We start from the raw sequence: 15,152 nt of genomic DNA, 5'->3' as shown, positions 1-15,152 counted from the left end.
TTCCCCACCTTTTTTTTTTCTCCCATTCTGAAGTACCCTTTAAGGGGGGTTGTTGATTTTTTTTTTTTTTTTTTTTTTTAATTCAGTACCAACAGAGTAAAATGGCTTAAATACTACATTTCTGATTTGTGAATTTGCTTAAAAACTTAATATTATTTTCTTTCCAATTCACAATTATGCAGGACCATATGTTGGTCTATCACATAAAGTTCAATAAAATAAATGGACCTAATGTTTAACAGTTGAAGGTGTATGAAGATGTTTTTCAAAGGCACTGGAAGTAAAAAAAACAAAAAAAAAACAAAGGTTGTACTGCTACTTTGGTTCTGCATTAGCACCAGATTTATTTCTACTCCATCACTGAAATATCAACAATCTTCTGCATGGTTATACACATCCATCAAGCACTATGCTCCCACTCTCCTGGACACACACTGGTTAAAAAGTTCCCTTCAGAACGGCTCAATATGATCCGAGTAGCCAATAGATTTTCCCTCATAGTAAGTTAACCCGAGGCAAACACTGAAACATGCCAGCGGAAGGTTAGATCAGGTGTGTGAGTTAATCTCAGACAGGAAGCAGTGAAGCAAGTGACCCACAGGTTGAGAGAGGGTGTGCGTTTCTGACATGACTGTGGAAAACAGAGAGAGGAAAAGACAGAGTCCAGGAAAAAGTCAGAGGAAGGGAGGTGGAAGCAGATGCGGGAGCGAGGAGTTTACGCTGAAGGAGCACTAAAAGGAGAAGAACAGTGAATGGTAGCCCTTTGACCTTGCATGTCACGAATCATTATAAAAAACTCAGCAACATCTCTTACATGTACCAAAGCCTGCTTCTCAGCTTGCATTTTATCACGTAAAACCCCATTTTAGATGTTAATTAAATTTGCTCAGGTCTCACTGCGCTGTAATTTCCTCATTCGACAAAAAAATGATTTCCTGCCATTTGTGGTCATTTCTGGATGAGATGACTCACCTACACAAGTCTTTCCATCGCTGTGGAGGACAAACTTCATGTGGCAGGAACATTTGGGGCCATGGTCCGTCTCTTCGCAGATGTGTTGGCAGCCTCCATTGCCGTAGTTGCACGTCACTATCAAAGGAGGCAGGAGTAAACACGGGCTAATTAAAGAGGAGTGCGCACACAACTTTTTCTCGAATTTTTAACAGTCAGCGAGGAGGTGTCAGGAAGTGGAGAACGAGTAAATAACAAGCAACTCTTTCACTGGGCCATATGCTCCGTCGCGTAAACACTGAACTTAGGTTGCACCCAGTCGTTCCCATGGCTTCAAAGACTCACTCAGTAAGGTTTGTTTCAGAAAGAGCACTTAACAAGAAGCACTGATTGTTGACTGAGCTACTGCTAGTGCAGAGGTTAAACCCTGTTTCAATGCTAGCAAACACGTTAGCATTTTCTTGCTATATGATGAGCTGTTCTGTAATAAGACCAAATCTGTGCAGGATGTCTCACTCCTCATGCTAAATACACTACTCAATACCTGTACTTCAACCTTGGTTCAAGTATAAAATGTCCTAAAATAAATGTATTTTTAAAGCTGTAGTATAAGATCAGTCTTTAATTTGAGTACATTTAACCACTAAGGAAATTTCTCTCCTATTTTAATCAATTTTACAGCCAGAATTAGTAAATCAAACACCAAAAACACACTAATTATCACAGCAGCTTACAAAGCAAGCATACTGCCTGGCTAGTGCCTCCCAAACTCTAAGTTTATGCAGACAGAATATTATTTGAAGCCAAAGGAGAAACATTTTATTTAATTATGGGGAATAAGTACTTCTTGTTTTCAGCACTCATTTCGATCAATAAAAAAAAGTCGCCTTATTTGAGTCTGAACTGTGAGATTAGGAGGGAAATCTGACAAGCTCAGTTAATTTTGCAGCAACGAAATGCTTTTCCATTCATTAGCAGCAATTCATGAATCATGACAGGAAGCCTTCAATTTTTACTGCAATTTCGCATGTTTCTGTGAAGTACATTTGTGGAGCAGAGCGCATAAAGAGCTTAACCTTTCAAAGAAACCTGTGATGACAGAGTGAAAAAGAGCATGGCCAAGCCGAGGCTTCCATCGTCATCCTATCTGAACTGTCCCATCCCAACACCTTTCGCCTTTTTCCTGAGCTGTCATTGAGAAACCATAGAATAACACTTCTCCAATCCTTATCCAAACACAGACAAATCCCCCCTCCCCCACCCTATCAGGCCATGGCCCCCAGCTCTGACAGGATGATCTCTGTTGCACGGCAACAGGAAGTGCGCGCTGTCTGTCCGAGCAGTCCCCTTCGACTAACCTCCAACACTTTGCCCCGGTTGTGTAAATGATCCCTACTTATTTGAAAAACATGTTTCTTTTCTATTTTTTACGAGCACCATTGAGAAGATTAGTCAGAGCTCGGTAATGCCACATAAATGTCAACTTCAAACTTTTTTTTGGAAGACGTTTGTGTGGTGAGTGCGATTATCCATCCCCGGCCTGCTTCCAAACCACAATCACCTTCTTCCTGAGGAGCCAATAAAGCAGCCATGCCGACATTTGTGCATGTTTCCATGCAACCCCTGGGGTTAGGACGACTTACGTTTGCAGTCCTTCATGTTCCGGGTGAGCTGGAATCCAGGTCGGCACTCACAGGAGATGCCACCCTTCTGCGCTTCCCTGCAGATGTGCGCACAGCCGTGGTTCTTGTCCATGCAGGTGGGCCCCTCCTTTGTGCCTTCTGGTTGCACTGTGAAGAAAACAGCAGGACATGCAGAGAAAGTTTACCTCTCAGCTGCCATGAAGATTAGACACTGTTTTTAAAGCCACGGAGCGTTCCGTAAACCAAGAGTTTGGTTTACATTAAATATCGCAGAGATGGTAAGTGGACTACAAATGTTCAAATGCCTGTCACGCATTCTGACCCAAGGAGCCTTGTATGCCTGCTGACTGCTGGTGACTGACATGCTCAGTATCCCTTCACAAAGAGTCAGGTTCTTGTTGGAGCACGCTTAATGTTTCCAGGCTATAAAAAGAAAGGCTGCCAAGAGAAAAGGATAAAACTCCCAGCAGGAGCTGATTCCATAGAGCTGTAATTTTAATTGGAGTAATCCCCCATAAAGAAAAGAAACACGGAACACAAAAAAAATAAAACTCCCCCAGCAGAGAGCGAGATCAAAACTCATTCCAGTAAATTAAGGCTGTCGGTGTACACTTTCATGACTCAGAGCATGACCTACGTCGGCAAGTATTTGACTAAACTATTGCAACACAAATTTCCGAAAGACGAATGCAAGATTATTTTATTGCAGATATAACAAGCACCTGAAGCGTTCCAAGGCCGTAAATTACACAGCACCCTTTTGCAATTATTGCTACCTTTTTAAACATCTGTTTGAGATCCCTAAACTAAACAGTTCCTATGGTGACTGACAGCACGGTGTCACTGAAGATCTCATATCCGTGCAGATTTTCTTTCCCTCTCGTATCATCTTCCTAACTGTCCATGATGGGAAGATAAACATGGATGTTTGTCCAGCCTTATTTATTGCAGTTCCACTTGATATTATTGTTTAAATTATGCTTCTGACTATAAATGACGGTAATTTTAAGTAAGTAGTAAATTTATAAATGGCATGTTTTCTTGTTAGAGGCCCAGAAAAACGTGAAATATGTCAAACTTTGTATCGGAGGAAAACAAGATGTCATGGATTAATAATCAAAGGTTCCTATTCAGGGGTTACATAAAAAAAAGTTAAGGATGTTGTCAAATGACTTTTGCTAAATATGTTTTGTTTTTTTTAAGTTTTCATCCATTGTTTTGATGCCAAACTCACCTGGAGTGTTTATAGCTGAAAAGACCAACATTACTGTTGTCTTAACATAGCAAATAGTTTCAGCTATTTTTTTCTTTCCAGAAAACTCCAAAAACCTGACCTGAAAACTTTATGTTTTTAATCACTTTCCACTGAAAGTCACTTTCTTTATGTTACTTTTTATTTTTTTTTTATTTTTATAAAGGACAGATTTCTGATAGCATGACTAATAATTTTGCTGTCAACAAATTCTCCCACCTGAACTGTAGATCTTTGAAACAACTCCTGGGTCACACCATGAGTTTCTTTACTGCTTCTTTGATTAATGTCTGAACTGTCAGTGTAGCTGTACAGCCATGTCTTGGCAGAGCTGCACTTATGCCATAGTTTTATAATATTCTCACGGTTGATCTGTGAGAAGCTTAAAGCTCTTGATAATGTTGTTTATTGTTTTGTTTTTATTTTTTACTTTAAACCTCTCCACAACTTCATTCCTGGCCTGTCTGTTGTGTCCCTTGAACTTCAGCGTTTTCATGAATGCTTTTTAGCAAACCTCTGAAATTTTCACCGATCTGCTTTATTTTCGCTGAAATTAAATTGTACAAAAGACAAACTCTATAACTATGATATTTGGTGCACTTGTTTTACATTTTCCCTCCCAATTATGCCTTTCTTTCTGTCTGTCTATCACATAAGATCCCAATAAAAATATGGAAAGGTTTGTGATTGTAAGTTAAAGTGGTGTGAATAACTTTGCACTTTGCAAGACGCTGCATGTCTGCTTATACTGATGGCATTGATATTGAGTTGGCTTACTTTGGGTGATGTCAACCTAATCAAGAATCCTGACCTTCTGACTAACGTGCTGCCCATCACTTTAAGTCTGTCAACAAGCAGACGAAGGTTATGCAATCCTCTCCCACTTTCCTGTCAGAGCTGTTTGCATCCTTGACAAGAGGCTGGGGCCATCAGACATGAACGCCCAAATGAAAAAGGCCATGCTAAGCTGCCTGTGCGTCAACATATCTGATTGTTTAAAGTGCAAGGATTTCCACAGCTTGTCACATGGATGCCTTAAGCAAACGTGGAGTTTCCTGGTTTCTTTTCTCTCCTTCTATCTGCACCCACAGCGGAATGCATTCATCCATTTACACCAGAGTAAATTTCCTGCAGCCATTTATGATTACTGACCAAGGTGGTTGTCTGAATTCATAACCTCATACGAATGTGAATGCAACACACCCACCTATCCATAACATGTGAGACTGAGGCCAAAACCTGACTCCTCATCTCTCTGAGGACCAATTCAAGTCCAAGTGCTGACAAGATGGGGCCAGTTTCAGCTTTCATCTGCCCAAAGCACATCGCTCTAACGACCATCCAGGAAGGATATTACGTATGGGCAAGAAAGAAGCCAATATTTTATGAAGAAAAAGTAAAATGTTAAAACAAAACACGCAATCAGTCAATCAGACTTTCTACGGAGCGGTAACCCATTTTTCTGTTTATTACAGACCACTTCATATTCAGAAATCTGGACAGGAAACAGACCTGGACTGAGTAAGGCTAATTTAAATGTAATCTAAAGAGCAAATCAGAGGGGATATGGTTTTTCACAAAGCTTAACACCGAATGGATCCATCCAGTTGCGGCACTTGTGGTGAACAGGGAATATTGCAATGAAAGAGCATGTTAAAGAGCCCATAACTATGTCCTCCCATCACAGCATGCGACCTCTGAACAAAACGCTTAAAGCTAATGCTGCTGCCAGAAGCCAGCACATTTCAGGTTTTATTTGTGAACTATAAGGTTTGATAACTACAGACTTATCAATGCAACACAAAAAACAGTTTACTATCAACCTTTATCAGAAGAATGCGGTGCAGAAAAATACACTGAAACAACCTGGCATCATGATAGAACCAGGCTTTTAACGTAAAGTTGCTAAAATGTGACATTAAGCATAACTTGGGGGTTTTATCAGTGTGTTTCCTAATAGTCAAAAAAAACCTTCTCTCTTTAAAAGTTTTGTTTTTTAACATGCCATTCTTTTCTTTCAAATCCATGAAAAAAAGATTCGGTTCTACATATCCATCTGATGCCACAAGCACTTTTTTAATTTGTTAAGTTTCTAGTACTTATTTTCATACCTACAGAAATAAACCACTTAGTCCTCTGGGAGGAAGCAACTAGGATAAGGTATTTTTTTTTATTTTCTTGAACAGGACTCAATTTGTGTGTTTGCCATTAACTTAATGGAAGTTCAGCTTCATCAGCAGGAGTAACTGCAGGACATGACATTAAGTGAACACCACCACTAGAATCCTAAAACATTTCGCTTTTGACTCTTTGTGATGCCACGCTGACATTCATTATGCACATTTCCCAGCCCAAATACGCCCTTGAATGCCCCATGGGCAGAGAAACCGCATTTTACAACTGTGTTTATCAGCCTGGCGACATGATAATGAGATATTTTTAAAGGTGTGTTATTAAGGTCTGACAAAAAAAAAAATAGAATAAATACTTGAAACAAAAGGGATCAAGGACAATGCTCTCAGAGGAAGAGGGGGACAAAGTGGACAAGTGAGAATCTGAACAAGTGAAGACTTTAGACGGATTTTACTTTGCCTCAGACATTTCACAATAAAATCAAGATGTGACAGATGTTGAATTAGCATGTTTCTTTACTAGATAAACAAAATGAGATCTATCTATCTATCTATCTATCTATCTATCTATCTATCTATCTATCTATCTATCTATCTATCTATCTATCTATCTATCTATCTATCTATCCATCTATCTACCTATCTTGTGTTTGGCACACATAAAACTGTGGAAGTTGCAGATATAAAACCTTTTCCTGTATTTAGTGAGAACACCAGCAGCAGCGTTCTGGATCAGCTTCAGCCGTCTGATTGATTTTGTAGGCAGACCTGTGAAGACACTGCTGCAGAAATCAAAGCAATTAAAGATAAACACAAGGACGAGTTTCTCTAGATCTTGTTGGGACGTTAGTTATTTAATCCTGGAAATGTTTGTCGACTTTGTAACCGTCTTTATGTGACTATTAAAGTTCACCACAACCAGATTTCGGGCAATTACAGCTAGATACTAGCTGCAATTGAAGCATTGTGCTGATTCTGAATTATTCCTCTTTAGGTTCAAAAATACTAACTTCAGTTTTGTTTTTGTTCACCTGGAGAAAGCCATGTCACCTCCATACATTTATCTGTCCTAAGCATCTGTTCAGTGGTTGGATGGGTTCAGAGTCACCTGATGACATTGTGATGTGGAGCTGTGCATCATCTGTGCAGCTATTTAAGTAGCTTGTTATGACCTGGGCTAGTGGGAGCATGTAGATATGGATCCCAGGACTGAACTTTGGGGTACCCCATGTGTGACTTCTGTCCAAACTGAGAAGCTTGTTCTTTAGGTAAGACTCAAACCATTTCTGTGCCAGAGAGTTCGACCCAGCTCTCCGGCCGATTCAGTACTATGCCGTGGTCAGCCATGGCAAAAGCTGCGCTGAGGTCCAACAGAACCGATACTGTGGTTCTTCCACACTCTGTATTTATGTGGATGTCATTGAACGGTTTGACAAGGGCAGTCTCAGTACTGTGGTGAGCGTAAGACTCTTTCACGAGACTGAAAGACGTCAAAGCGGTTGGTCATGGTTAAGAAACGATTTAGCTGTTGTTTAGGAAGCATTTCACCAAGTGAAACACATGATATAGATTAATTAGACACAGAATATATATTTGAGAGCCTATATTTCTGTTAATGATGATTTTACACTCGTAGCTAATGGAAACGTGACATTTAAAATGAGAACTATTCGACAGGGAACTAGAAGCCGTGCAACAGGAGACAAATTAACAACAGATAAAACGGCAACTCCTTCAATCCTCCAACAAAAGAACCAAAGGAAGCAGGAGTTCTTAAGACCAAAGCTGCAAGATCTCTTGAATGCGAGAACCACGCAGAAGGGAAACAGAAACAAAGGAGCTGGAGTGGTGGAAGGCATGTCAAGGGTTAGTAGTCTGCTTTTGAGAGCATGGGCTGGTGAAAGGATGGGTCATGGTCTGAGCTGATCTGCTGTCATGCAGCTCAGAGTGGAGACGGTCCCCTCTTTGCGGAAGAACTTTAAGCCGAAACCAAGAGTTGGGTGGATACACGCTGAAAAGAAGGGGCCCAAGAATGGAGCCACCACACTATTAAAGCAGCATTCCTTCCTCTTAGATAATGGGCCCTTAAAAGTTTTAATGGGAGGATAAAAATGTCAGCGCATGCAAAAGAGAAAGGGAAAAATATCTGGACTGCTTTGAGCTGCGCCGCCAAGCAGATGGTCAGGCAGGGCACTGAGCTGGTCGAGGGATTAACTCCTCCCCACAAAGTCAGTTCATAGAGTTGAGGAAAGCCATCTGAGTGCTACTGTTTGGTTTTGGTTGTGGTTCTCCCTAACGCCTTGTTGAGGCACCTCATTCTCACCCCATTTCCCCCCGAAAGATCCATTAAAAGCACGAACAACCAGAGAATGGAAAGGACAGCTGGCAACTACACTAAACAAGCCACTGTCAAAATATTTTATTTGATTTTGTTTGCTTCCAAAGAATCAATTTAAGTTTCTTGCAAAATGCTCAGAAGAGTTTAGGGTTTCCACATGTTTTCACATTACAAATACACACACCTGAGAAGTTCATTTGGAGTGTCTTGAGACAGACTAAAACAAGGGATGATTTTCTTGATGGTGTGTATTTGAATTTAGCCCCATTTAGTCTTATACCACCAAATAAAATATTCCATCATATCTCGGTATAAATGCAGTTTTTCTCTGAAGGCATCAGAGATTTGAGGAGAACATCAGAGAACAAACAGCAACACAAAGACCAAAGAATACACCAGACAGGTTGGGAATAAAGTTATGAATTCTAACCCAGATTTAGGTAATCCAACAATATCCCAAGTTTCATAATTTTACGGAAAATCCCTGCAGAGACTCACAGAATCTGAGGAATCCAGACAACAATTAGTCTCACACTCCTCAAAGCTGTCATTTGTGAAAGAGAGCTGAAAAAATGAACTCAAGTTTGCTACAAACCATGTAGATGTAGAGAACCACAACAAATCTGTTGAAGAAGGCGCCAATGTCTGATGAGACCCAAACTCACATTTTTTGGTCTACATGTTCATAATCCTTAAGATTGTAGGAACAGGAAGATTGGGTCAGAAATCGGGACAATTACCTTACTGTGGGACCCAGACAACTTGTGGACAAATCCAAAAATTAAAGCACATCTGCAAGTGAACAGTTTTCCAACTAGTCTCAAGTTCTCAACATTTTACATACACTCTTGAATTATCTAACTTTAAATACATGTATATTTAACTGTTAGCTCTCACAAACATGACACTGGTTGTTAAAAATGTATTAGTGTGCATGTCCTGTGTTTTACTTTGAAAACATTGTAAGGTCCTACATCTGTGCAAAAGAGCATTAACATGTATGTATGAACAGCCACCCAGGTGCATTTGCATAATGTATGCATGTTGCAAACACAGTAAGATTCTGCCCATCTGTGTCACAGACAGTTATGCAGCACCTGCTGGGTAGGTTCCTCCTCTCGGCTTCACTCTTCCTCCCATTCTCTCAAGGTGACCTCACTGTGCAATCCCAAAGGAGCCCAGCACCCTCTCAACACAAAAGACAGGAAAACAGAGCACAACCAGGATGCCCACCTTGTTTAACACAGACATAAAAACTGTATGGCTGGGATTGCACAGATCGTTTCCTCCCCCGAAAAAAAAAATCAAAGTATTTGTTTCTCCAAAGCTCAGTCTAGCACTTTGATTGAAGACATAGCAGCCAAGTATTGGTGGAAAAACCCCTCCAGCACTCTTAAAATCAGCAAACCCACGTAGGGCTGGCCAGCTTAGGGATGGCCTTGAAGAAAGCAATGAAAAAAGGGATGCCAGTCTCAAATGAGGTGAGGAGAATTCAGCAGCAAGGCCGCAAACATTTGCAAAAGCTCCAGCCACCGATGTATATTTGTTGAAGGATGAGGGTGAAGGTACTGGGGGCACGGGAACTGAGCAGAGGCTGGACAAAGAGGGAGGGTGAGGGCAGATTATGCTGAAAAGACATATGCCGAGATAAAAGAAAAAGGAAGACAAATCGAAAGGGGACAAAAAAGCCTCACGTGTCACTTCGCTGTGTCTGCAGCTCAAAGCCCTTGCTCCACTTCCCCAGAATAGGAAAAGAGCCTGGTTATACGGTTGGGCTGCAGAGCAATGGAGCAGTGACTTCTGCACTTGTAAAAACATTTCTGTGGCCAATGCACAGACAAGCAGGCAGGAGGGCAGGCTTATTGACAACCAACAGGGGGAACACATGAGAACCCTACTGGCTCCAGCACAATGGGGAACGACAGTGCAATACATGAACAAAAAGTAAATCAAATCCCCCTACAAACATTTTATTTGGCAGCCCACAGCTCAAAACATTGCATCACTGGAATAATTGAAAGTGCTCATTTATCAGCACATTACCTCACGACACTGCAACGTGAAACTGTCTACTGCACGGACATTACGTTTTCAGATAAGAAAAACAGCAATAAAGCGGGGTTCTCAGATCCAGGGCATGATTTTACGCGGGAGGAATGTTGCACCTGGAACTCTAATTGAGAATATAATGTGCCCAGGAGTTGTGGATTCTCATCACACTTAATGGAAAACTTCTTACTTCCCGAGACAACAAAGACCCGAGGTCCTCCGAAGTCAACACGCTGGTCTTCATCTAAATGTCAATGAAGAGCATGTCAGCTTGCCTCCAGCAGGATTACACTGGAGATGAAATTACAAAGGTGTGTGCCTGTACGAACGATGGTGTGTGTAATTATGCCCATTGTGTTGAGAGATTTGTTGCACTAAAGGGGGAAAATCCTTCTGAAAGGCTATTAAATGTGGCTAGAAAAGCAGCAGAGTTTTATTTCCTGGTGTGAGGAGTGTACATAAAAGCAACACTTAAATCCACAATCGAGTGAAAAAAAAAGGGGGAAATGAGGCTACGTTTGGAGAAAATAATTATAGACATGTGTGGCACACTTGGTGGATAACCTAATGTTAATACATTATACAACTCCATATTTTTTGCTAAAATTACATCATTTAGACAGAGAGAATTTTTTTTAAACATTACTCTTTATGATCTTAAGAGAGTTTATAAAGACTCATAAGCTTCTAGAGGTTTAAGGAACAAAGATGGCCAGCTGATCATCGAAAGGGGAAATTTTCAATTATCACTATATGGTTGCATTTTTGGACCGTTATCCTGCAAGTAGATCCAATGATGACCCATTTTTAGTTGACCTGATTTATATTGAACATCTCTTATTACAGGAGGTATTTAATATAAATCTACAGGAAATTACAAAAACGTGTTTTGTCACATAATGTAACTTTAGAGCTATTGAGCACTCCTGAGTGTAATTAACTTTGATAAGAAAAAACCCAAAACACAGCTAGCCCACACTTGTCTATTAAGTCGCAGGTGTCAACGATGCCATACCGACATATTTACAGAGAAATATTTTATTTTACTCTTAATTAAATACCTGCCAGTAACTTACACAATGCCTGGATCATGGATGCTTAGAAAAAAAAATACAAGAGCTTAGCAGGAAAAGTAATTAACCGCAATCAATGACTTCCTGGGACGAAACCCACTAAAATTGTTGTCTTCAGAGTCTCTCTTTCATTGTTGCTCTCAATGTTACTTTTGTGTCAGGGCAGATTTGCTCTTGAGCCTGTGCTGTCCTCTTTCATCATTCACAACCTGGTAAAAATCCATATATTAGCCGCATTGAAGTGTTTAAAGTGTGTAGCAGTAGCAGTTTATAGGCCGGAAATTACGGTATTCGACCTTTGTTTTATGCTTGATCCACCTGGAGAGTTTGTTGCCGAAGCACTCAGCAGCTAAATTCCCCAGCAGTATTTAACAAATGGCAGACATTTATAGGCACGGTTGAGAAACAAGTTGTAGACATGTAGTAGCGATTAAAGGTTGTTATGAAGACTTGGCAAACTCCAAATGCCACCGTTTGCTGCAGTTCTCCAGCAGTGAGCTTTTCAGATTATTTTACCCTGCTTAGCATCCTGCCCAAAGTTTGCGATGGCAGGATAAGCTTGAATTCCTGTCCAACCTCATTTTTATTTTATTTTAACAATCCTCTAACAGTAGAGATGTGTAAATGTAAGGTTTTTGCACAATTTCTATTTTAAACCAATGCCTTCTCAGGATGTTATGAATGACCAATTAAAGGCTCCCAGATCCTCAGTTAAGCTACTTACACATAAAAAAGCCTTATCGACATTTATTGTGTTGAACTCTTATGGTGGGGGTTTTTCACACTGAATAAAGAGACTCAAAATAAAGATAGAATCGTATGTTTTTTTAGATAATGACACTGCATTATTAAAACCAGACTTTATTTTCAGGCTTTTGCACATCTTCCTTAGAGGAACTGGTACGTGTGGAGGGTACTAAATGACATCCTTATTTCTGGAAACTTTAAAGACCTCAGTATGCTGACCCATTAAAGCTTCCTTCAGCAACAAAAGCCGAACGTAAAGCTCTCAGGCTCATGTAATCAAAATTTTCTTTTTCCCGAATTAGTTTAAACCAGCCTGATGATCACATTACAGAGTCCTCGTGGCTCCTCTGAAGCCTTGCTCACGTAGAAACCTTCCCTTTTGCCATACTGATTAGTTGTGAGAGCAAGTTTGATCCAGAGGACCCGACGTCTTTGCAAGCGGTTATTTCCTCTGACTTATTTAAGCTGCTCTGTTTGGCAATGAAATGTGCGCACAGATGAGGTGTCTTGTGTAACCAGTCAGTCACTTATTAAAATCAAATTGTGGGTGAACTAAATCTTATCTTTTTATTTTCAGGCAACTTTCTGCTTTATAAGTGTTAGCAGACTCTTCAAATATTCAGTTTGCACAAGCCTCTAGATTAATAGTAACCCTCCCACAGGGCAAAAGCGTTGGCTTTCCCATGGACTCGTTGCATCACAGACTGCAAATACTGTTAAGTCGGACTGTATCTAGTCGAGTCATTTTAAGTGCAATACATGAAATATTGGGCCTTACAAAAGTATTAATACATCTTGAACCTTTTCAGGGTTTGTTGTGTTGCACAGAACACTATTGTGAAATTGATGAGAAATTATACATATTCCAAATCTGAAAAGAAGGATTTACACTCATATCCAACTTCCATGATTCTAACATTTTTTACTCTAACCTGCAATGAAAGTGAAAGAGACGTGCCCTCTTCCAGGAGATGGGCGTACAGTTGAAAAAGAGGAAAGTGAAGCGCAGCATCACGCAAAAAGCAGGTGGGCTGCTGAGCAGAGTAACTCTCATAATGTTCAGAAAGATGTTAAATCCAGACAGGAGTAAGTGATTCTTAATTGCAGCTCTGGAGAGAGCAATGCAAGTGCTGCCTGCAGCTGCGTCGATGTTATGTACGGGTTGCCAGAGCTGGCATTAATGTGTGGCCATTGTTTAAGGTGATGGACTCAACGCAAAATGCTCCATGGCAGAGAGAAACTATGATGTTTTCCCTGAAGCCATAATGAAAAAATAAAACAAAACATCCAACTCAGGACATCCAACTCACAGTTAGCAGATATACAGCTATGTCTTTAAAATTAAAATCACTGTTAACAGTTCAACATTATCTATATAAAATTTTAAATCATTTTAGCTTTTATTTTAATAATTTTATATTACTAGTATAATTGTATTGTGTAAATAATTTTTATTTCATGTATATTTTTTGTTTTTCTTTTTTTGGGTAAAATTTTCAGTTGAAAGCAGCATCAGCACTGGTTTTAGACATTTTTTTAAGTGTGGATAAAGTACAATTTAAAATAATACGTTAATATCAAAATAATTTTACTCCGATCAAATTACATAACTGGACAAGGGATTTGCTTAATACTTGAATTTAAAGTTTAGGACTTCAACTCATGCCTCAACTTTGGGGAAGCAAAGTACAGGGATTCAAATATAACAACTTTCTAGATTTTTTATTTTTTTTTATTTGTTAAAAAAAATGGTTTTCTTTTTGGTTTTACTTCAAAACTACACTTTAGGTTAGTTCATCATATGAAATGCAAATGAAATATAACCTTTATGGTAGTGGTATTAAAAAATGTGGAAAAGGTTAAAGGAACTGCAGCAGAACAAACCCAGATTAAATCCAATCTGCAAAAAGTCTCTCGACTGCAAAACCGACAATCTGAACAAATGTATAGAGCATTTTCGCCTCCCTTTCGAGTCCCTTCAAAACACGAAGCATGTGGTTTTTATGACGCGTCTGACCTGAGTATGTTTTCTTTTTCAGCACTCACAACTAAAAGCAAATGAACTGAACCCATAAGTCACCATAAGTGACTTGCATCAGTGCACACTTCAAGTTATTGCCTGGTTTTTCAAAAAGAAAGAGGACCGACATTATGGATGTGTCAGCTGACTAAACCCAAAATGTCTGAGTCTCGATGTTCTGGATTTCATCTCAAGCACAAATGTCCCCGTTGTCGTCCTGAATAAAAGTGAAAATAAATCAAATGCAAAGCGGAGGAACCCTCCCTGATCCAAATTGCATTCCTTTCAACTGCTAAGCACCTTGACTTTTGTGAAAAGTCTAATTCCTAGGTTGGGGATGTTTGAAGTGAATAAATGGACTGTTACATTTTTGGCCAACTACACGGTGGAGAAACTCATTTGGCCAAAGTTGCTCCTACTGAGGGGAGCGGGGAGGGGTGGGTATAATAAGGGTCAGGCCAGCAGCAGCCTTGTCATTAGCCGGGAGGCTGGAAGACCCCTGCTGCCTAATTGGCACCGGCTCCCTCCAAGCAGTGGCTCAGTATCAGCAGGAGAAACCGAACCGAGGCAGCAGGCGCTTCCATGACCGGCTCTGAACTGCACCCAGAAAGATCAGCGCATGTTGCCGATGGAACACCTGAGCTATTACTGGAAGAAATGGGAAACTGACGTCTTTTTAATGACGACAATAAACCTCATAATCAAACTGCAACCCAGCCCCTGCTTTTTAAGAGGTGGGCTGGCAGGATGCACCAATGGTTCCATTTAAAATCGACCTGAGTGAGGAGATTAAACATTTATCAATTTTTTTGTGATTCTTTATATATATATATATATATATATATATATATATATATTTTTTTTTTTTTTTTTTTTTTTTTTTTTTGCAATTTTTTCGGGGGTTTTTCCCCAAAACCTTTTAAAATCATTTCCTAACCACTTCCATT

General features: G+C 39.9%; 1 protein-coding gene across 2 annotated transcripts in view; it reads right to left on the bottom strand.

Annotated features, from left to right (window-relative positions):
* scube3 (signal peptide, CUB domain, EGF-like 3) overlaps positions 1-15,152 on the bottom strand; it is a 118,904-nt gene that overhangs the window by 50,122 nt on the left and 53,630 nt on the right. For both annotated transcript variants that reach the window (XM_015046740.1, XM_015046741.1), the window contains exons 5-6: positions 2,595-2,741; positions 973-1,089 (exon numbers count right to left, since the gene is read on the bottom strand). In XM_015046740.1, coding sequence (XP_014902226.1) covers positions 973-1,089; positions 2,595-2,741 — 264 coding nt within the window. The remainder of the gene's footprint in view (positions 1-972; positions 1,090-2,594; positions 2,742-15,152) is intronic.

This window comes from Poecilia latipinna, unplaced genomic scaffold (genome assembly GCF_001443285.1).
Source record: "Poecilia latipinna isolate Pla-1442-1.1 unplaced genomic scaffold, P_latipinna-1.0 Scaffold791, whole genome shotgun sequence".
In the NCBI taxonomy this organism is placed as follows: Eukaryota; Metazoa; Chordata; class Actinopteri; order Cyprinodontiformes; family Poeciliidae; genus Poecilia; species Poecilia latipinna.
The sequence above is the reverse complement of the archived record's forward strand: the minus strand, read 5'-3'. Positions and strand labels throughout refer to the sequence as shown.